This window comes from Pieris brassicae, chromosome 14 (assembly GCF_905147105.1).
Source record: "Pieris brassicae chromosome 14, ilPieBrab1.1, whole genome shotgun sequence".
In the NCBI taxonomy this organism is placed as follows: Eukaryota; Metazoa; Arthropoda; class Insecta; order Lepidoptera; family Pieridae; genus Pieris; species Pieris brassicae.
Genome location: NC_059678.1, coordinates 1,200,526 through 1,224,200, shown reverse-complemented (window position 1 = coordinate 1,224,200; position 23,675 = coordinate 1,200,526). Strand labels below are relative to the sequence as shown.

General features: G+C 34.8%; 1 protein-coding gene across 1 annotated transcript; it reads right to left on the bottom strand.

The window, feature by feature from the left end:
* Nucleotides 1–364: 364 nt before the first annotated feature.
* LOC123717972 (galectin-5-like) lies at nt 365–23,406 on the bottom strand. Its single transcript, XM_045674275.1, has 8 exons — nt 23,193–23,406; nt 21,767–21,855; nt 19,189–19,396; nt 17,478–17,618; nt 16,270–16,345; nt 6,855–6,886; nt 4,524–4,673; nt 365–3,355 (listed from the first exon to the last, which is right to left on the bottom strand). Exons 1-8 carry the CDS (start codon nt 23,217–23,219, stop codon nt 3,299–3,301), a joined length of 780 nt encoding a protein of 259 aa, XP_045530231.1. The 5' UTR covers nt 23,220–23,406; the 3' UTR covers nt 365–3,298.
* Nucleotides 23,407–23,675: the final 269 nt, after the last annotated feature.

The following is a 23,675-nucleotide window of genomic DNA, read 5'->3' as shown; positions in this document are numbered from 1 at the left end:
CCTGTGGCAGTGTAAATATGGCAGCATTTCCTTGCTGTATTGCGATACATTCTACGTTGAGCGAGGAAAGCATCAGCTCTGGAGTTACCGGTTCTATCGCCAACTTAAATCTTTAATGAGTGCCTATGAACCACGTCCCAAGAGTCTACTCCAATTGGAATTTCGATTGATACTAATGACGGCTGCAGCATCTTACGCCTGAAGACTTACGTCATAATGGATCATGATAAGTTACTTTATTTGTTATAGGATTTTTTTTTAATCTATATAGATTATAATTAAACTGTCAAATAGTCTGTTGTCTTTGATGTTGGGTCTTATTATGACTCCCAGGACATATAAGGAAGGTAAAATAAAACACCTATCGAACAAATGATATATATTAAAATACAATAAACGTCATTATATCAATTATTTATTTATACATAAGCTAGTGCACGATAACCACACACGTGATTCATATATTTTAAATTCTCTTTAAATAAAATCTCTTTAGCGGATATTTAAGCAAATGTACTCGACGTTAACAGTGCTGCCGAAGGTAAACAGTATTTAATATTATGATAAGGCTCCTAATGAGAGCCTTAAACCAAGTTCTTTAGTGCTTTGTAAGATAAAATCGTTTTGACAAGAAATTACGATTTAAAATCATTTTGTGCTTATATTTAAAACAATATTTCTAGGTAAAAGTAAAATACAATAAGAAAATATAGTGTGCAAAAAGTTCCATAAGTTGAGGATTTTTTATTTTAATTAAAGAAAAAACATGAAAAACTGAAAATCAACTTCAAATATTTTTTCAAGCCGCTCTTAACAATAAAATTGCCCATCTATGGGGCTCCACGTTGGGAGACAACACATAAGACTATCAACGCCTTTGTCCTGTCAAAAATGTATTGTACTGGCAACACTTTTTTCTACCTTTGTTATAAGTAACGGCTAGGGAGAATATATGTTATATCAGAAAAACTAACTTGCACACTACGTAAATTTAATTAAATATGAAATCTACACACAAAATAGTGCCTATGGCCAATTATTCTTTTATTAAAATATATTTATTATAATATCTAAGGCATAATTTAGAATCGTTTAAAATTTGTTACTCACATACGATTACCAAGGTAACCATTTAACGAAAAACTTCGTTACCATGGCAACTCATTAGCCGATAACGATAACTAAACCGACATATTGAACCTCGTGTTAAATTAAAAAGAACTTTCTGTAAGCAAATGCGTTCTAGTCTGAAACTAATACGTACAAAAATATCGAAAAGTTCGTGAGCGGTTTTCGAAGTGTCGAAAAAACAAATCAGGTATAATACGTTCCAATGACACTTAAGTTATCAGATTTCGAGCCTTTTTGATCATCAAAATCAACTACAACCTTTTCTTTAAGGTATAAGGCAAGCCGGTTTCCTAACGATGTTTTCCTTCACCGTTCGAGCGAATGTTAAATGCGCACATAGAAAGTTCATTTATGCAAAGCTCAAGGATAAGAGACACGCGTCGAAGCCACCAGGCCAACACTGATCAGTTAATCATCAATAGACTGTTAATAAAGACGTACTAGTGGGGTAACCTACATCTTAAAATATGCCCAATTCACTTCTAAGCTGAAGGTAAACATTGTGAGGAAACTGGCATGACACAAACCCAAGAATTATACACGCATCATAACCGGAATGCCGATCTTGACTTACCCATTAAAATATCACGAGATTTTCGTCAAATTCATCTTTACCACAAGCAACATGATTCGTGAGACAAACTCGTATTCAAGTATTACTGGACTATACATTTCTAAAAAGCATATATTTTTTTAATATAATAATGCTCTTAATAAAGCCACTTAGATGCATATTTATTAGTTTTTGACGTTGGTCTTTTACGGGGTTAATCTTTATAATCACAAGTGTAATTTTGTTCATCATCTATTGACAATAAGTTGCGTATAAGTTGGCAAACTTTAACTACTACTCACGAAGCTTTTACGTAGTCAACGTTGTCAACTGAAATCTAAAGTGACGAAGCGGCTAAAAGAACTACGGTCTACTTCGTAAGTAGTCGTTCTATTGCCAACTTATTTGCCGGTATACTTAAATTTAGGGAGTCACAAATAAAGTATATATTTCTTCAAATAAAAATTTAGGAACACCATAATGATGACTCAGAGCGAACCACAACAGCCTCGTGCCACACATTGCGTAATTTGACAGATGACAAAGAAAAAATTAAAATCATAATCTATTTGTATTGTTTCTCTATTTTTAGTATATCAATATTTTTTTAAATAAATAAATATTCATTTTGTACTTACATGTTTAGTCTATAGAATAATAATATAGCCATTATCTGTGTACAACAGTAAACTGTCAAAGTGACAACTGACAAGCTCTGCGCGCCACAAAACACATTTGACATAGCGCAATTCCGTCGCACGCAGTGTTAGTCTATTACATAGGTTCTTTATAAAATAGTCAAAGATATCCTCTATAGACTATTGTTTCTTAATTTATCAAAGCTTTTATATCATATAAATATTTTCCCTTTTTTATATACATCTGTAGACTCCCAAATTAAAAAAAAAACGTTCTATAAGCCTTAATTAAACAATCTGTACGCAGATATTTGAGGTTCCAGCAATACTAAATTATATTTTATTGCTGGCAACACTGTTACGTCATTATAGTTTGAAAAATCATCTTGATACTTAAAAAAAATTAAAACTATTTTTGTGAAATCAGAATTATATTGGCGACGCCAGTTCCCTTTTAACTCTTAAAGAAAATTTGTCAGAGACGAAATACTTTAGTTAGTAGCGTGAAATAAGTTATTTGTAATCTATATCAGAACATGGCTTCAAATATGGAGTAAAAGACCCTGTTAATAATTTATCAAAAATGCATAATTTAAAATATTGATTTCTTACGTCAGCTACGTGACACAACACAGTATGTCAACTGTCACAGACCAGTTGTAAATACTATTTCCACGCCTGTCTAATCCTATACTGACCTTCAATTTAAAGTGATAACTAACTCTGAAAAGTCTTGACATTTGTTTACGTGTGTACAAAGGACTGACGCGACGCCATCTTGCATGGAGAAGCGTATTGGTGGGTTCTTAAAATTATGAATGTTTTAAAGGCAATACCATCATTAAAAATAACAATTTATAGTTACTAATATTCTGAAATGGTTATAAACTTGTCAAGAGACTATTTTAGTCTAGAATTATTTAATTAAGGCTTACAGCACATTAAATTAAATTAACAATATGGCCTCTTGTATGTATTACTCTGCCCAATCGTCACCGCCGAAACTTTCAGAGAATCCAACCACTTGCGGTTCCTGTGGGAGCAAAGAGATCTCATTTTAAAACATTCAAGTTATTGGACAGTAAACAAAAAAAAATAGCAGTCCATTGTCATATCGCAAAGTAATATTTTAAAAACGTGATTAAGCCTGCACGAAATGCGATGACACAAGACATTTGACAGTTAACACACTTGTCAATGTTACAAAGTACGATTTGTAAACGTATAAAAAACATTCGTTTTAGAAACAATTTACCTATTCAATACTTAACGTTGCTGGTATTAAAAAGAATAACTCTAAAGTTTAATAAACGTAAGATAGTCTAGAATCTCTAAGAAGTTTCTGTGGTTAGCTGTAAATTCCTTAAAAATTCGAAACTAAATGAACTACTATTAGTATGAAAAAAAATCATTTTTTTCTTATACGTATTTAATTATGAACTTCCTATTAAACTCATTTCTAGATCTCTCAATCATGCCACGGACGGAGCTGTCATTAAAAAAAAAAACGTCAAAAAAACCCGCCAATTTTGAACTCAGCCTTTCTTCTATATGACAGTTCTACAAGACATGTATGTGGTACCGCTCAACAGACCTATGTCTAAAAATGGATGTTCGTACATTCAAAACTGGCCCACTTTGTGTCTAGTAGAAACATCAATCCAAAGAAAAAATCCTTTGCGCCTGGTTGATAGCTATGATTCAGAGACGACCAATGCCAGCACTTTTAAGGAGTATCCGCACTCCTACAGCGCGTTACCTTGGTATCTATCTATATATATATATATATATATATATATACCGCCACGGAAGAAATTAAAGTGTTTATAAAAAAGCACCCCTAGTTTTCGTCCTTATAATTTCATGTTTTAAATATCAAAATTGTAATTCAAATTCAATAACTTACGGGATCAAAGTTTACCCGCAGCAAATTTTAAAGCATAAAGCATACAATTGCCATTTTTAATGCAATAGGAGGCAAACGCACCTGGTGATACCGCCCATAGACCATCACATTGCCAGAAGGCTAGCAAGTGTGTTGCCATGCATGAGCATGAATGAACATCTCCAAACCACTAAAACTCCTTTTCGCCTAATCTGTCTTCTTTCTCCATCATTTCTCATCCTTGTTTCTTTTTGTATCTTAAACTAATAGATTAGGAAGAAATATTAACATATTTAGATCCAAAATATTAACGTACCTCACGCGTAGGGCTGTCACTGCTGAATCCACCGCCCAGGGCGTAGCCAGCCAGCCCTCCTGCCGCCAAGGCACCAACTCCCAACCCTACAGCTGCGCCCGTACCGAGCCCCTGTCGCTGTTGCGGTGCGGCATATGTAGTTGCGTATCCCTAAAGTTATTAATTATTAAGTCCGATAAAAGACTATTTCATTTACTTAAGCTACACGTTAATAGTAAAAATCATGTCTTTGCAACGCTAGGGAGTGGACGGGTGTTACGACTGCTGCATCTGACATAGAACTGGACATCTTCTTCATCACCTTCATTACTGGAGATTGAAGGCCAACCTCCAGTAATGAAGAGGCACCAAAAGAAGCTCCGAAAGCACCAACGGAAGATAAATTATTCCCGTTTTTAATTACAATTCGGCGTAACGTGGGAGTCGACATGGCTTAGGTATTTCAATGTATACTATACATAAAAAATAGCTCTGGACTACAGATTTCTTTATTTGTTGCATGATCATTAAGAAAACACTTTTTGAACGGATTGAAGCTATGTATTATTATTAAAAACTTATAATTATTAATTAATTTTAAATTTTACATTTTTTTCCGACGTTTCGCGTGCTTTAGAGCGTGCGTGGTCACGGTGACTGAAGACAAAAGGTGTTGAATGTCAAAAGTATCACAGCTGCAGAGAAAGTTGTGTTATCTGTATTTATTTTCCCGGAGTTGGTATGGACTAAAAGATGAAAGGGTTTTTGCAATAATGACTCACGGTGTCAAGAGTAAGACTTCAGTCACCTTGCCCACGCACGCTGTAAAGCACGCGAGACGCCGGAAAATTGTTAGAATTTAAAATTATGTAAGTAATTATAAGTTAAGAAAAACACTTTTACAACAATTATACTTTTACAACAACAATTATAAGTTTTTAATAATAATACATAGCTTCAATCCGTTTAAAAAGTGTTTTCTTAATGTGTAAAAGCTATGTTAACAAAAGACAATACTTTGTTGCATGACCATTTGTGAATGTGATAGGCAACTAGATGATCAGCCTCCTGTACCTGACACGCAGTCTGTTTGTGTCTAAGGCAAGCCGGTTTCCTCACGATCTTTTCCTTCACCAATCGAGCGAATGTAGCGCACATAGAGAGTCCATTGGTGCGGGGATACCTACGACCTCAGAGATGAGAGTTGCACGCTGAAGCCACCAGGCCAACACATCAAACATTTAATCTATTTATCCAATTAAAGCAATTCCTGTAACTTCAGTTAGGGATACGATGTGAACAGGTAACGCTCGAAGTAGAGATTTAAAGGAAGAGAGACAAACCAGCCCATAGTCACCCATTTTAGTGGGTTCGCTGTAGGCCTTTATAAGATTAGGGATTCCAACACTTAGGTACATTGTTATAGGTGTATCTATATATAGGTACAGGTATCACTTCAGAATAGGTACACAAGGTATGTAATAAACCGTTCTCTTATCAATCGGTCCAAATATATATATATGTCGAAGTAGTTAAATCAGAGAGTTAATTGAATCTCTAGACAGTTAATTAAATTTTGATATTCAATCGAGTCGCTAGCATTTTGATTTAAATAAAGCAGCGTCGAAAACGTTTAACTATCTATCTGACCGAAAGCCAGCGTGTTGATTAACAATCTAAAACAATACTCCTTTACAATTCAAAGGTTTTTGATGTAACCTTATGACGTTTGACATAACATTGACAGAATGCGTGCTGAAAATATCGTCAAAGAGGATGTAAGTACAATGAGTCAGAGTTATTATATATTGATAAAATACATATAAAATAATTACAGTCGCTAATTGTTTGTGGCATTAATCTTGGAAATCCATGATTTTCACATGGCCTGTTATATGTCGGAATACCAACAAAACTATTTATATACGCGCCAGAATAACAAACAAAGAATGTTGTATATCATAAAGCATTTTTAGTTGATTATACCAATTCGAAATATAATTCGCTAATCTAAGTATATAAAATAATACGAATGAAACAAAGATTCGTAAATGAAGATAGTTGCCGGGGCGTGGCCGTAGCACTGCTCACAGCTAACCTGTATTTACGAGTTTAATCCAGGAGTTATTTCATTTTATTGTCCCTTATACTGACAAACGTTATACTATTTGTTAGTGCGTATAAAAATAGTAGTATTTATGTTTCGTGTGTAAATCTTTATTGTTTATATATTCTTATCTAAGGTGACATTTTAGAAGAGATTGTTTTTTGTTAATACAATTATTTATTGTGAAATTTTGCCGCCCCGCTACGCGACTATAACAATAATTGTAATTTGAAAAAAACACTTACGCCTGAACTGGGAGGAATGCCCGCTTGGAAACCTGTAAAAACAGAATATATTCTCATACAGAAGTTATAATTAAAAAAATATGAATGTATTTATGCATGTGTGAGATTTGGGGACCCTTTTAAGTAAAAAAATATCTGTGTTAGGGCTCCAGCTCTCTCATAACAAATTTAATAGATAATGAAATTTAATGAGTGTGTGGGTGCATGTAAGTGTTTTATTGTGTGGGTGCATGTAAGTGAATTAGTGTGTGGGTGCATGTAAGTGAATGAGTGTGTGGGTGCATGTAAGTGAATTAGTGTGTGGGTGCATGTAAGTGAATGAGTGTGTGGGTGCATGTAAGTGAATGAGTGTGTGGGTGCATGTAAGTGAATGAGTGTGTGGGTGCATGTAAGTGAATGAGTGTGTGGGTGCATGTAAGTGAATTAGTGTGTGGGTGCATGTAAGTGAATGAGTGTGTGGGTGCATGTAAGTGAATGAGTGTGTGGGTGCATGTAAGTGAATTAGTGTGTGGGTGCATGTAAGTGAATGAGTGTGTGGGTGCATGTAAGTGAATTAGTGTGTGGGTGCATGTAAGTGAATGAGTGTGTGGGTGCATGTAAGTGAATTAGTGTGTGGGTGCATGTAAGTGAATGAGTGTGTGGGTGCATGTAAGTAAATTAGTGTGTGGGTGCATGTAAGTAAATTAGTGTGTGGGTGCATGTAAGTGAATGAGTGTGTGGGTGCATGTAAGTGAATGAGTGTGTGGGTGCATGTAAGTGAATTAGTGTGTGGGTGCATGTAAGTTAATGAGTGTGTGGGTGCATGTAAGTGAATTAGTGTGTGGGTGCATGTAAGTGAATTAGTGTGTGGGTGCATGTAAGTGAATGAGTGTGTGGGTGCATGTAAGTGAATTAGTGTGTGGGTTCATGTAAGTGATTTATTGTGTGGGTGCATGTAAGTGAATTAGTGTGTGGGTGCATGTAAGTGAATGAGTGTGTGGGTGCATGTAAGTGAATTAGTGTGTGGGTGCATGTAAGTGATTTATTGTGTGGGTGCATGTAAGTAAATTAGTGTGTGGGTGCATGTAAGTAAATTAGTGTGTGGGTGCATGTAAGTGAATGAGTGTGTGGGTGCATGTAAGTGTATTAGTGTGTGGGTGCATGTAAGTGAATGAGTGTGTGGGTGCATGTAAGTGAATTAGTGTGTGGGTGCATGTAAGTGAATGAGTGTGTGGGTGCATGTAAGTGAATGAGTGTGTGGGTGCATGTAAGTGAATTAGTGTGTGGGTGCATGTAAGTGATTTATTGTGTGGGTGCATGTAAGTAAATTAGTGTGTGGGTGCATGTAAGTGAATGAGTGTGTGGGTGCATGTAAGTGAATGAGTGTGTGGGTGCATGTAAGTGAATTAGTGTGTGGGTGCATGTAAGTGAATGAGTGTGTGGGTGCATGTAAGTGAATTAGTGTGTGGGTGCATGTAAGTGAATGAGTGTGTGGGTGCATGTAAGTGAATGAGTGTGTGGGTGCATGTAAGTGATTTATTGTGTGGGTGCATGTAAGTAAATTAGTGTGTGGGTGCATGTAAGTAAATTAGTGTGTGGGTGCATGTAAGTGAATGAGTGTGTGGGTGCATGTAAGTGAATGAGTGTGTGGGTGCATGTAAGTGAATTAGTGTGTGGGTGCATGTAAGTTAATGAGTGTGTGGGTGCATGTAAGTGAATTAGTGTGTGGGTGCATGTAAGTGATTTATTGTGTGGGTGCATGTAAGTGAATTAGTGTGTGGGTGCATGTAAGTGAATGAGTGTGTGGGTGCATGTAAGTGAATTAGTGTGTGGGTTCATGTAAGTGATTTATTGTGTGGGTGCATGTAAGTGATTTAGTGTGTGGGTGCATGTAAGTGAATGAGTGTGTGGGTGCATGTAAGTGAATTAGTGTGTGGGTGCATGTAAGTGATTTATTGTGTGGGTGCATGTAAGTAAATTAGTGTGTGGGTGCATGTAAGTAAATTAGTGTGTAGGTGCATGTAAGTGAATGAGTGTGTGGGTGCATGTAAGTGAATTAGTGTGTGGGTGCATGTAAGTGAATGAGTGTGTGGGTGCATGTAAGTGAATTAGTGTGTGGGTGCATGTAAGTGATTTATTGTGTGGGTGCATGTAAGTAAATTAGTGTGTGGGTGCATGTAAGTGAATTAGTGTGTGGGTGCATGTAAGTGAATTAGTGTGTGGGTGCATGTAAGTAAATTAGTGTGTGGGTGCATGTAAGTGAATTAGTGTGTGGGTGCATGTAAGTGAATTAGTGTGTGGGTGCATGTAAGTGAATGAGTGTGTGGGTGCATGTAAGTGAATGAGTGTGTGGGTGCATGTGAGTCTACGAGTGAGTATGTGGGTGTATGTGAGGAATGAGTGTGTGGGTGCATGTGAATGAATGTTATTAATATTATTTATAATTAATAATTAGGTGGCTTTTATCTCAAATGGTTTTTTATAAGAAGTATAATAAGACTACTTTTTTTTTTAAATGTAACGTGTGCAAACGGGCAGGAGGTTCACCTGGTGTTAAGTGATACGCCGCCCATGGACACTCACATTGACAGAATGCGCGCAATTGCGTTGCCAGCCTTTTAAGAATTAGTACATTCTTTCATGAAAGATCTTAAGTCAAATTGGTTCGGAAATACTTCAGTGGGCAGCTGGTTCCACATAGTGGTGGTGCGCGGCAAAGCTTGCCTTAAGAAACGCTCACATGTGGAAGGACAGACTTCGTGGTGATACGGGTGGAATCTCTTATTCTGTCAGGACGTCCGATGACGAAACTCATTTGGAGTATTGGATTTTGATCATAATAAAATATGTTAAGTATATATTTAAAGAAAACACATTTTGACCGGACTGAAGCTATGTATAATTATTTAACATGATTTAAAATTTCTAAATTAATTCAATTAATGGGATATCCAAATTAAAACCAAGACAAACAATCCGCGAAAATAGAGGACACCGTGAGTCATTTCTGCAAAAACCCTTCATCTTTTAGTCGATACCAACTCCGGGGAAATAAATACAGATAACACAACTTTCTCTACAGCTGTGATACTTTTGACATTCAACACCTTTTGTCTTCAGTCATCGTGACTTACAAAATTATGTAAAATAATTATAAGTTTATAATAATACATAGCTTCAATCCGGTAAAAAAATGTTTTCTTTAAATGTGTAAAAGCTATGTTAACAAAAGACAATACTACGTAGATATTTACTTATTTATCATATACAATACATATATAGAACCTATGGTTGGTTTAGTAAATAATTTTATTTTCAAACATTATTCGATCGTTTATAATAATTATTTATTTACTTACTTCGTTACTTTATACAAAAACATATATATTAAAAAGCCAGTTACATATGTTATTAGGCAACGGGCGGCTCGCAAACAACCCAATTCTTCCAGAAAAACTTAAGGAAAAATTAAAAATAAATAACTACAGATGGTAAAGCATAAGAAGTGCACAGAAAAATAAATAGTTGTCTTTGTCGGTTTACGGACGATAATAATAGTGGAAGAGAGATAGATGAGGCGCAAGCGTACAATGCGCGTACCGGGACAATGGGCGTACCGGGACAATGAGCGTAACGTGACAATGAGTCATACACTTTCGTGCATGCATTCGGCGTGTTAATTTAGACGTTATCACGTCCAAATTAACAAAAATTATGTAGACTAAACTAAATTTTAGACTAAAATAAAAAAAACAATATAAATTTATATTTTTTTATTAACCATTATACTTTATAAGCATAACAAGAAAGCAATAGATAACAAATAATAATAAAAAACTTTGCCCAAACACACAGAAAAGCTGCTGCACCAATAAAACTTCCGGGTCGAACCTTAAACTACCTCCGAGTTTACTTTAGCTTACGAAATATTTTCATGTAAAATTTAGTAACAATAAGTCTGAAACTGTTGCATAGTACGTAGATGTATTAGGAACCAAACGGAAACAATATCATACATTATATGTATAGTAATCTTGCTTTTAACATACAAATGAATTAAAAAAAAAACCTTTTTTCCCCTCAAATCTCAATAATTTAACTTTTGACAAAACTTTTGGAAATTTGGGCTTAAATGTGAAATATTAGAATTTTTTGAAGCAAGACAACTTTGTTAACAAATACACCTGTCAACATAAGCTACACGTCCAGATATCTCAAAACTGAAAAGATTTTGATGAAACTTGGGGCTGTTCCCTGGAGAGCACCACATAACATTCGAAGTCGATAAACAATATGTATTACTAAATACATATATGTATAATAGAAAGGCATTGAATAAAATAAGACAGAAATACTCTTAATAATAATTTCAATTAAGATCTATATCGTAAAAAATATATGTTTAGTACATCTTATTTTATACAACTGTTATAAAAAAGCATAAAGGCAATACACAATACTTAAAACTCTATCTTTGCTTCTTCTATGGGGCACCTGAAAAGATAATCCCATATTTATTTCACATTACAAAAGAAATTACAGTCAATACTATTTTTAATCAACAACGAATTGAAAACATTTGGGCTGGGTAATACATATTCGTGTGCATAAAGACTAGATCAATCTTAGGCTATTTCGTCTCTTTCTGACAAGTGTGTTTACACTGTGATGAACAGAGACAGACCTAGTGAATACTGTACAATACCGAATGTCTGTTAAGACCGGAACAAATTGATGTCGTCTCTTTCTGACAAACGCGTTTACACTGTGATGAACAGAGACATACCTAGTGAATATTGTACAATACTGAATTTCTGTTAAGAGCGAAACAAATTGATGTCGTCTCTTTCTGACAAACGCGTTTACACTGTGATGAACAGAGACAGACCTAGTGAATATTGTAAAATACTGAATTTCTGTTAAGACCGGAACAAATTGATGTCGTCTCTCTCTGACAAACGTGTTTACAGTGTGATGAAAAGAGACAGCTGGTGATTACTGTACAATACTAAATGTATGTAAAGACTAGACCAATCTTGGACGCTTCTCTTTCCAACAAACGCATTTTCACTGTGATGAAGAGAGACAAATCCAGTGTAGCCTGTACAATACTGATTTACCAATAAGGTAATAACAATCTTAGTGGAATGTATATTCGCTTTTTCATCTAAGTCATTGGGTCATTTGTCATTGCAGTGACAAGCCATAGCTGTCATTTGGATTTTCACAGATGTCAAGACCCAAATGTTTTCAACGGTCTTACGAGGTACATAAATCAACGGCAAGCTGAAGTCAAGCAATTTTCTTTGGAAAATTAATAAAAATATTTTGAAATTCGGACTACACACGCCATCTTTATGTCTGTTAGCATTGCACATTTTATACAGGGTTCATAAAAAATTATAATTAAAAGGAAATCATTAAAAAAACAAATAAAATAGATTTTTTTTAATTAATCCTGGACTTTAGCTTGTCGTTTATATATAATTGTAATAACTAAAATATACCTTTTTTTCAACAGCTACTACATTTTCTCAGTAGAATCCTGCAAAGAAAAAAAAAAAGCTAAAATCTACAAACAAAAAAACCAAGCCAACTAAAGAACGAAATCTGAAATGAGTTTGACAAAGTTGTAAACTCTAGATCCGTTTAACATTTGTACGTGGCTTTACACGTGGTTCTTGGTCTGAGTTATTGCTAGGCCAGAACATTTCGTTCCTGACATTATCGAAGTTTGGGTCTGTGTCTAGTTATATATAGAAGCCTTATCAGCGTCTCATCTCCATTCCTAAGGTTGTAGATTCGAAACCCAGGCTGTGCTCCGTGTACGCTCACTGGTACGATGTGTGTCAGAACACAGAACACAGAAGGATGATCACCTAATTGCCTATTAGAAAAAAAATATCACGAAGATACAGAAATCTGAGTCCCAGACTTAAAACTGTTTATAACCGACGTATGATACATAACATACAACACCAGGATTGAGAATTTGGATACAGCTCTGATCTAAAATTTACACATTCACAAACTCATATAAAACTTGTTAATATATGTTAGTAAATATATTCCCACAACCATATGTAATAGTTTGCTTACCTTATATAAGTAACACTCGCGATATATAAAAAATTAGATTAGATAATATTTTCAAAGCGTTGCGGGTAATTGCAAAAAAATTCTACATTACCTTATATTTAAGAGGTCAACATTTTAGATTTAAAGGCACAAGTTAAGGGTTAGACGATTTCTATATAAGAAAATTTTCGGCATACCCTCAATTTTGCCAAAATAATATCAACAGATTCTTAAAATTGGCGCATCGCCTAATCTTCTCCAATTTTAATCAGTACAGGCGTTACCGTACCGTATTTACTTTCATTTTGAATTCGTTAGTAAAATTTACATGAAGAAATCTTTAAAAAATAATCAATTTACGAAGACTATAAAGAATTTTAGTGAAAAAAGTGTACGTATACTAGTGTACACGTAAGTAGTGAAACTTCTTTATGACCTTAATTTTCGAAAAATGATACACTATACGGAACTTTACAGAAATTGGTTAAAAATAGTAAAATTAGTTTAACAAAAGGCTTTTATTATCATAGACATGAATACAAATAATACAATTATTTCGTTTTACCTTATTACTACTGAGATTATTACTATCATTGTTATCGTTATTATATATTTTTGTTATAAATGGCTTGGATATAAATCTCTTCGGATCAACCGTGGTAGGGACCAGAAAAGATGGCGCGTAACAGAGATATGCGACGCGTAACCGAAAAATGTGACGGTAATTTTTTTCCACAGCCGATAAAGAAGTTTGACTTCAATAATCTGGTTGGTGAGAATGTAAAAGGACGTAACACGGAAGGTCATATGACGTTTCATGTTGTATGTCAGAACGTGTTACGAGAAGACCAAATCAAAGACCAAGATCAAAATAAAACGGAGCGTATCTATTATATCCATATAACTATATCAACATATAAAAGGGAACCGTGGGTTTTAGTGTCATTTTACGGGACGTAACATGACTTATCCCGAAAAACCTTAAAACCAGGGTTTCTGTTATTGTGTACGCAAAGTTTACAAATTTTACGGGTTACGCTTGGCCGTGCAAATCGCGGGTGACTTGGTATATACCTAGGAAACACTGAAAATGTTTAAAAAATGAAAAAAAAAAACTCGTTAAATCAAATGTAAATAGTGGTACGAGATGGGGCTTCATTAAGAAATGCTAATCGCAGCCTATCATAGCTTTGTTGTTGATTAAGCCCACAGCAAAAGTCATAATAAATCATTGACCGAAAAATTTTCTCGCGTTAGGTTCATTTTCACGTGTAACAAGAGTTTTAGATTTGCCGCCAATTCACAAAAACAAATGACAAACGAATGCAATATACATTAGGTTACCAAAGAGTTCTAAAATTGAAATTCAAAAAAGTTTTCATTAGAAATGTTTCTAACTGGCCAGTTCTAAACATTTTCAGTGTTACCCACGTATAGATATTTAGATTTTTAATTATCTGTCATTGACATATGACATTTAATTTTAATGACAGCTAGTCTGTGGATCGAGGCGAGTTTTGTCTTGTGACTTGAATTATTGCAAGAAACATTTTTCGTTAGAATATTTTCAGTTGTTGGGTGTTTCATTAAAATAATTGTTTTGAAGAACTTTTATGAAATAACAATAAGTTTTGTGTCTATAATTATTTCAGCAACACATTATATGGTGATATTAGTTATTTCGACTATGTATTTGCGTGTTGTTCCCACGATAATGTAAGTGCGTGCTCCTATTTCACCATGCCTCCTGCTGATAGAGGATCTTTGACAATCTCAGACAAATCTTTGTTTTTAATTTATTTTATTATTATTAATTACTTAAGATGTCATGTGCAACATGGTGTAATGGTTGCGACTCCTTACAAACGTTGTGTAAAACAAAAACTTGGCGATTAAGAGTGGCGGAGAGTTTATTGCCAGTTCTTCTCTTCCGTTCTACGCTCTTGATTCCCTTGATCCCAAGTTCGCAAAACTGGTAGTAAATGTAAAATTAAAAGCATTTTATATACATTTCTGTTTTTGATGTTCATTGTGTTACGTATATGAATAAATGATTATTGACTTTCTTGACTGATTCAAATACAGAGTGTATTTCACATCATCACACAAGACATCTGACTTAGGTATTGCTTAGTTAAATATTATAGAATTGCTCCTTTCGTAAATGAACCTTTTTGTATATACAGTGGAATTTTGATCAACTCAATGTCAAGGGCAAAACGTGTTTTCGACTTAACGCGAGTTCTAAGGGAGCGTCCAAGTATTACGTCACGCAATTTTTGGAGGTTGTGGACCCCCCCCCCATCCCCAATAGTAAAACGTGACCACCACCCAGTGACTCTTAATACCTAAAAATTACCCATATTTTGTGTATACTACTAACAATAACGTGTAATTCAATCCCAAAGTCTAAATAATTCAAGATTACGATTCCACTATATTATGTATTCCATGTGACTCTTTTTAGTATAATTGTTTTTTGTTATAAATATTATGTTAGCTGTAGGATTACAAAATAAACATTATATATGTGTATATATAAGTAGCATTGCTTATATTATATCAAAACGATCGAATAAAGTCATGCTTAGTCTAAATAATACATGCGGTTAGCGAGAGTTAATCAAAATACACTACCAATATTTACAAGCCTCGAGCGCCTAAACACTTCTATAGTATAGATTAGGGCTAAGTTATTTTTTGTATATCATTTGGATCAAAAGCTTTGGCGTACCACAAGGGCCCATACGAGGTGCGTTTTCCTATGTCTTTATTTATTATTTTTATCTTAAAAAGTGTTTAGGCGTATTAATCGAGTTACGATCGAGAAAATAACTTAATTAAAACAAACATAATGTTTATATATCATAAAAAAACACATTGCTAAACTACGAGAATCGGGCTGAGTGCATACTCACATATGTCAAAATGTGACATTTGACATACGGGAGAACTCAAAAGTATTGTACACCTTAATATGTAATGAAGGCGCATTGGAGTGAAAGCGTGAAACGTAAAACGAAACGTTCCGTGATTGGTCCAATCGGATGAATAACACGTATCATATCAACGCGTACGACGTATCGTGTTAAAGCGTACGACGTATCATGTCAACGCGTACGACGTATAATGTCAACGCGTACGACGTATCATGTCAACGCGTACGACGTATCATGTCAACGCGTACGACGTATCATCTAAACGCATACGACGTATCAAGGCAAGGCGTATGACGTATTGTCAAATCGTATGACACAACACATATGACGGTTTTCGTTTTTTTAAAGCGCCTTCATTACGCGGTAATGGACAATGGAGAATTTCGTTTTACAATAACACCTGAGCTCATTCAACTTACCTTGAGGACCACCATAACCCGGGGCTCCGTAGGCGGGGGGCGGAGCTCCATAAGCCCCATATGCCGGTGGTTCAGACTGGAAGATTTTATGAAGTTTTCGTTACAATATCTCAATTTCAGAGTACCATTTAAAAGTTACAGTAAAAATATTCTTCTTGAATTTACTTCAAAAGAGGAGGTCATCAGACCTGTTGGAACTGCAACTTTTAATTTGAATCCAAACTTAGGTGACAGACCGAATTCATTTCTAGATTTTCAGACAGGTGTACAGGCAATTATATATTATACACATAGACATAATATTGATTACTAACGACACTCACAAAATAATCAAAAACAAAGAAAAATAACAAAAAACTGTTTTTTAGTGTGTAATAATGTTTGTGCTATGATTGTAACTGGTCCCGGCTCAGCATTATGCCGTGGAGCAGACGTGTTCCACAGTGCTGGTCTTTCTGCCAGAGACCACAACTGTTAGTTTGCGCCTCAGATGCAAGAAAAGAATGTAATAATAATACTAAAAATCTACAGTGTAAGTAAAGAAGTTTTGGAAGATTTCGTGTAAATAGTATATTTCATTACAAGTGCGAAAAGCCAGTCATTGCAGAGTTCTAACGGAACCAGTTGCAACGACGGTTCCGCACGTGGACTGAACAACTATGTCTAAAACAGTTGCGTACAAAACTATTTGCTTTTTCCTCCTATGTAGATATGTAGCCGCTTTTTTACTATTCCGGTAACATGTTAATTTTGTTCAATTATACTGTCAAATATCGTCGATTGACTACGACTCATTTTGTGCAACAAACAACTAAACTAGCAAGAACATTTTCGTACAACAACCGTAAAATAAAATAAGCAGAGATTTTTTGTTTGTTTTCTTCACCCATCTCACATGTCTTCTTCAATCATTAAATCTGATATTGAAACTAATTAGTAGCTTCTTAGAAATATTTGCATGAATCATAAAAACTTCTACGATATTTTTTTTTAGTAAAACCTTCATGGTTCTTTTTTTTATAGACAATGTTTTGACAGTTGGGAAAGAGAACGCACGAGTGTACGCAAGGTAAAAAAAAAACACGTTATACGTCCCTGCAATACGCCACTTTTTGAGCAACTGTATTGAAAAATATTTTTCCTTTGAGTTTTATGGACAATTTGACTTTTCTTTATAACTCTTATTATTCCTAATTAAGTATACTCACCATATACATCTGAGTAGGCGGCTGAGCACCCTCGAATCCGATAAAATTGACCATGACGTCACCGTCGATAGTTAAATGCGAGATACGTTGGAACGGTGTACGGTGAGGGAACTCGCAAAAATGAACTCCATTGACTGCCACCTGGAATCACCAAAACAATCCAATTCACGCAGAGCACAGGAAATGTGTTCACAGTTGCATGAGGCCATTTTTAGCCAGAATCCCACCAGATGTTAAGTGAGATGTGGTCTATTGGAGAGCGCGCCTGTCCAGGAGATGCCTGTTTAACCACCGTTTAGATGAACCCATATTATACTGTCTAGGGAAGATGGAAGGGGAAGACGGAAGGAGAAGATGGGAGGGGAAGGATGAAAGGAGATTTTTTTTTGTAATAGCAGGCAAACGGGCAAGAGGCTCACCTGATGTGAAGCGATACCGCCGCCCATGGACACTCACATTGCCAGAAGGCTCGCGAGTACGTTGCCGGCCTTTCAAGAATTGGTACGTTCTTTTCTTGAAGGACCCTAAGGATGGAAGGAGAAGATGGAAGGGGAAAGATGGAAGGGAAGGCATGGAAGGGGAAGGACGGAAGGTGTTCCACTCAATCGAATCAAATCGTGCAGTGTGGCAACTGGGGATGTCGACAACGATGGGGTGAAACTCCAGCCAAATCTTATAGCCAATTGTATATACCGAAATCTTATAACTAGGCGTCGAGGAAGAATGGGAAATTCCACCCGTATCACCTCGGTGTCCGTTCCACACGGGCAGTTTTTGCCATGTTTCCGAACCAATTCAAGTTAGGATCCTCCAAGAAAATAGCGTACCAATTCTTAAAAGGCCAGAATTCCACTTGCAAGCCTTCTAACATTGAGATTGTCCATTGGCCACGGTGTCAGCTGGGCCAGATTTAGGAAATCGAGGCTGCAAAAGAGCAGTCCCCACGCTAGACTGCCCACTAGTAAACCACTTTTCTTTTACTATATTTCTGTATGTTTGATAGAGATTTTACAATAATTCCCTCTTTTGTTGCCCTGAGACCTCCAGACCGTTAAATATAACCCTGGGTACCTATATAAAACATCAGCTCAGCCCCTATTATATAAAAATAAATTTGAGAGGTGTCAAGGGACACCCGGATGGAACGAAGTTCCTTTAAATTAATTAGTAAAGGATTTGTAATATTGTTTTAAAGTTATAACCTTTTGTTTATTGTACATCTACATACACACACATAAATACACACGGTCCGTCTATTCTTTCGTAGCAACATAGATACGCAACGATATTCAATTATTAAAATATAATTTGCTTTTAAATGCATTAAAGTTATGACACCTGCAATACACAATGATGGAGAGGTTATAATGCGTACTTGCTAAAAATACACAAGCATTTATCTGTATAAAATCTCTACTTATTTAATTCCAGTATTCGGAACTTTTATTATTTATTATGTACAAAAAACATATACAATCAACGAAAATAATTGTCGCCGATACTACACTGTTCAATGCGAAATTGAAAGGCGAAACGAAAATAACTGGCTTGGCCTTCTATGAGAGAGAGAACTACTGCAAAGTGTTGTTACAACTTTTGGTCATAATTTTTTCCGTCTACCCTCTTTCGCAACACGCCATAAGGAACTTCGTTCCAAAAAAAAGACTGACAGACGTGAGACTATTTATCAGTCCAAGTGACCTATACACACCTTCAAAGACTGAGGTTCACAGAGTATCAGGGCCTCAAAAGATTCGCCTCTCACGAGGGGCATACCGCCGCTTGTCTCCTCCATTCCCCAGTTCATCGCAGTCAAGTGGTTTCGCACAATACACATCTCAATGAAGCGAAAGTTCAGATGCAGTGCTATATCATCACGGGGATCGGTGTTCGGACCACATTGAAAGTTTATCGCGAACCTGGAAAACAGTAAGTCATTTGTGTGTATTCAACGGTCAATAACGTGTTTTAAACGTAATGGCATTTCTTTTTCTATTTAAAGGATAAAAAATAAATCAATAGCGCTACGACTAGATTTGGCCCTCAGATTTCTGTGTTTCGTGATCATTTGTTAATCTAATAGGCAAGCCATGTTTTCTTTCACCGTTTGAGCGAATGCACGAAAACACCAACGACCTCAGGGAAGAGAGTCACAAGCTCGACGCTCGAGGCGACTATGCCAACACTGCTATGGACATCAGTGCATATTAAATACAAAATACCATCCGTATCACCTCGACGTCCGTCGTTCCACAACTGAGCGTTTTCTAAGGCAGTTTTTGCCGCGCACCACCACTATATGGAACCAGCTGGCCACTGAAGTATTTCCGAACCAATTCGACTTAGGGTCCTTCTAGAAAAGAGCGTACCGTTTGCCTGCTATTACATAAAAAATGTAAAAGTACAAGGAAAACGGTAATAATTAAGACCCATTTTCCCATACAAACAAATTGAGGTACAATGAGTCAATAAATTTAACACCCTTGCAAATTAATTCATATTAGACATTTTACGTAAATTTATTGTATTAATGAACTCAATATAAGGTAAGTTAAAGTTTGTTGGTATTTTTATTTATCGTTTATTTTTACGAAACACGTCTGCTCCGAAGAATTATCCTCTTACTACTGACGATTTGAAGTCAATATCTATTGAAAGTGTAGTGTATGACCAGATGATTCAATATATAGTGTAAACTCCATCTAACGTCCCTCGATTTAACGACGAACTCCTTAATGCGTCGAAATCAAATGGCATTAGTTGGTTTAGCTTGTCTTACAATTGTACACATATCATTACACCATCTCTCAATAACGACAACAATTGAGTAATAAAGTACTTTTTAAGTTTCTAAAATTATCCCAGCCCGCAATAAACTCCACTGTTAGCATCATGCATACGAACTTTCTAAGAATTTCGTTCTTTTGCTTACAAATTGGGATTGCTTGCAGTTGTAGACTGTCATTGGCATTGTTATGGATTATCTATACGTTTTTCTTCTCTCCATTTAACGACAACCCTCTATAACAGTACATTCAGTGTAGTTATATGGGGTTTACACTGCATATTAAAAGTGTACTACGACCAGTTAATTGAATATACATTAAGACAGGTATCGTGATATTGGATCGCGATATTTATGACAGTTTGACCCCTGCCTATGGGTAAACAAGCTTGATGAATAATTTGACAAGATATTAAAACCCTTTAGAATATTTATTAGTGACCTAAACAGATTGTAGATTTCAAAGTATTGGCTTTTTCAGGTCGTCCCTGAGGTGGTCTCGATCCCCGGCTGTGCACCAATAGACTTTCATTTTATGCGCATTTAACATTCGCTCGTACGGTGAAGGAAAACATCGTGAGAAATCCGACATAAAAAGTCGACAACGTTTATCAGACACAGGAGGCTGATGAACTTGCCTATTAGATTGACAAATTGTAAAACAGTTACAGAAATCTGAGGCCCAGACCTAAAAAGGTTGTAGCGTCAATGATTTATTTAATGTATTAAGTAATCGCTTTAAAAATTCATAATTGTAAAAAACCCGCCAAAACGCTTCTCCGAACAAGATGGCGTCAATTTTTTCTACGAGTCATCATTCTTAAATTACACATTATATTTAGATCAAATTCAATTCGGATGATGTCGTCACGCACGTCATCGACGATTCGACTAATCTGTGTTTTTTCGTCACGTGACCGACGAATTTTTTTATCTATGTATGTCTATGAGGATGTTTTCATAATGTTGTAATTGTATATTTACTAGTTATTTTACTCTATAGCCATGTTATAAACGATAACACTTTATTTATTATACTGTCTTATAGCCTATTTAAACTGTTGCCAACTTGGCGCCTTCGAGATCTGTCAGAATTTGAAAGGGCTTTAAAGAAAAGCACACAGAAAGCGTTTTATCAACAATCAAAAGTTAATTAGTACAATAAACTTTGTAAAAATATTTAAAGATTTTGTAAATTTCATATGCTGACAGATCAAATATTCCATTCTGGTAACGAAAGATTTACAAACAAAATTTTATGTCTAATATATTTTTTGCATTGTCTGTGGGCAATAACCAAGATACCTTCACATAAATTATACAAATAATTTTGTCCAATAGTGTCTTTATAAACCAGAGCCAATTTCAGGCAATTATTGAGCAAATTTTTGGACCATGCGGACTGTTGATAGATAAAGACATAATCATAGATTTTGAGAATTCCTAATCAAAAGACTACAATTCAATATATTTATTCACTACACAGGAATGTTTTTTTACCTACCTTTGGGCACCAGGAGGAACAGTTCCTTGAAAGCGGATCATACGTCCTGGGTACATACCCCCAGGAATTGTATGCACACATGGTATTACCTGCAACAAGATATTATTGTTAGTTATCTAACAGTCAAGGGATAGATGTAAAAACAAATGGTTTTATGGATTGATAATTTCTTATGGACCGTTTAGTCTCAAATAACATAATGATTATTAAATAGCTATTTCAATTTCACTTGAATCTGGTTTAAAAAAAATCTTATATACTTTGTGACATGAATCATATGATGATGTATCATTTAAATGAAAATGACCTTTTAATTTATTCTTGAATAATGATGTCACACTATATCAGATAACTATGTTTTTAAAATTAGTTGTTATTTGACTTAAAAAAAGATAACTTGATTATAGTTCAATTATTGACCAGTCAAGAAATGAAATAGCTATTGACTGAAATTTATTGATTCACTTATAAATTACACTATCCAAAAATTCTAATTTAAACCCAGTAACGGTCCCATTGAATCAGCTGGAAAAATGATTTAATACATAAAATAATTATTAAAGCATTAGTCATTAGTTGTACAATTTAGACTTATTTAAAAATATCTGATAAAGTATATTTTATGATGATTATTCTTAATATTTTTTTAATTATTGTTTATTACACATTGGCTACTTCTTGTTATACATGATATTTTATTTTCCTTTTAACTTACTTTTAGATAAAATAGGGGCCAGTGTAACAGTACTTAGACAACTCAAAATAACTAAGATTGTCCTAAAGGAATCTTAAGTTACCTTCATTTTTACAAATCTAGTTTATTGTATCAAATATACATATTTAGCACCTTTTTAGATGCTAAAATAATAATAACAGTAATTGATTAAACGCTATAATGCTTCATTTTATTTAAATATTTCTATATGAGTTTATGGTATCAATTACTGAATCATACTTTTACTTAAAAATTTGGGAAATTGTTAAAAACACCTTTACTTAAAACAATAAAGACACAATTATAATTGACAAGAATTCAAATTAATAATGAAAGACTCTTGATTACTACTGATATAGGAACACATGTTATATTCTTAAAGATTATAACATATATACTATCCAATTAATTCATACATAAGGAAAATTGTAAAAAAAATACAAGGTAAAATGATACTATGAAATTATGCCTATGCTGTGACATCCATAAAAGAAAAAATATTAAGCAATAACTGACATCCTTCATGAATAATTTTTCCCTAAATGGTGATGATAAGTAGTATTACGTTATCAAAGAGTATTTACATAGCAAATAAATTACAAAATCCGCCGGTATCTAGTTGAAAAGCCTTGAAAATGACAAAAGATGTTTTTGAAACGTATTTCTCAAGGCTCCATTGCAATAAATAAGAATAAAACGCATTTTACTTACCGGATTGTAAATTGGCGGAACGGACATTTCTACACTTTATTTAACGTTGAATAAAAGGAAATAATAAAACGATGTCTGTTACAACTGTTTAAAGTAACACCTTTATTGTGGACTATGATATAACTATGTTAAATAAAGATTTTCTTAGAATAGCGTTTAATTCTAATAAACATTAGACTACAAAATGGCAAAGAAATAGGAATTTAGAATGCGTCATACTCACGTCATACGTCATATGACGTGAAAATGACAAATCTGACAGATTATAAAGTAAAACGCGTAACAATAGAGAAATATACTACTTACAGAATCAATTGCAATTTGCAAATTATTTTTATCCTCATATATTAATTTGATTTTAAGGTGACCGAAAATAGGAAATGTATTCTATCTATTATATGTTGATTAATTATATTTTTTAGTGTGGGTATGAATCTGTCAATTGCCAACACAGCCGAAACTTTAACTTTAGAAAATTTGTTT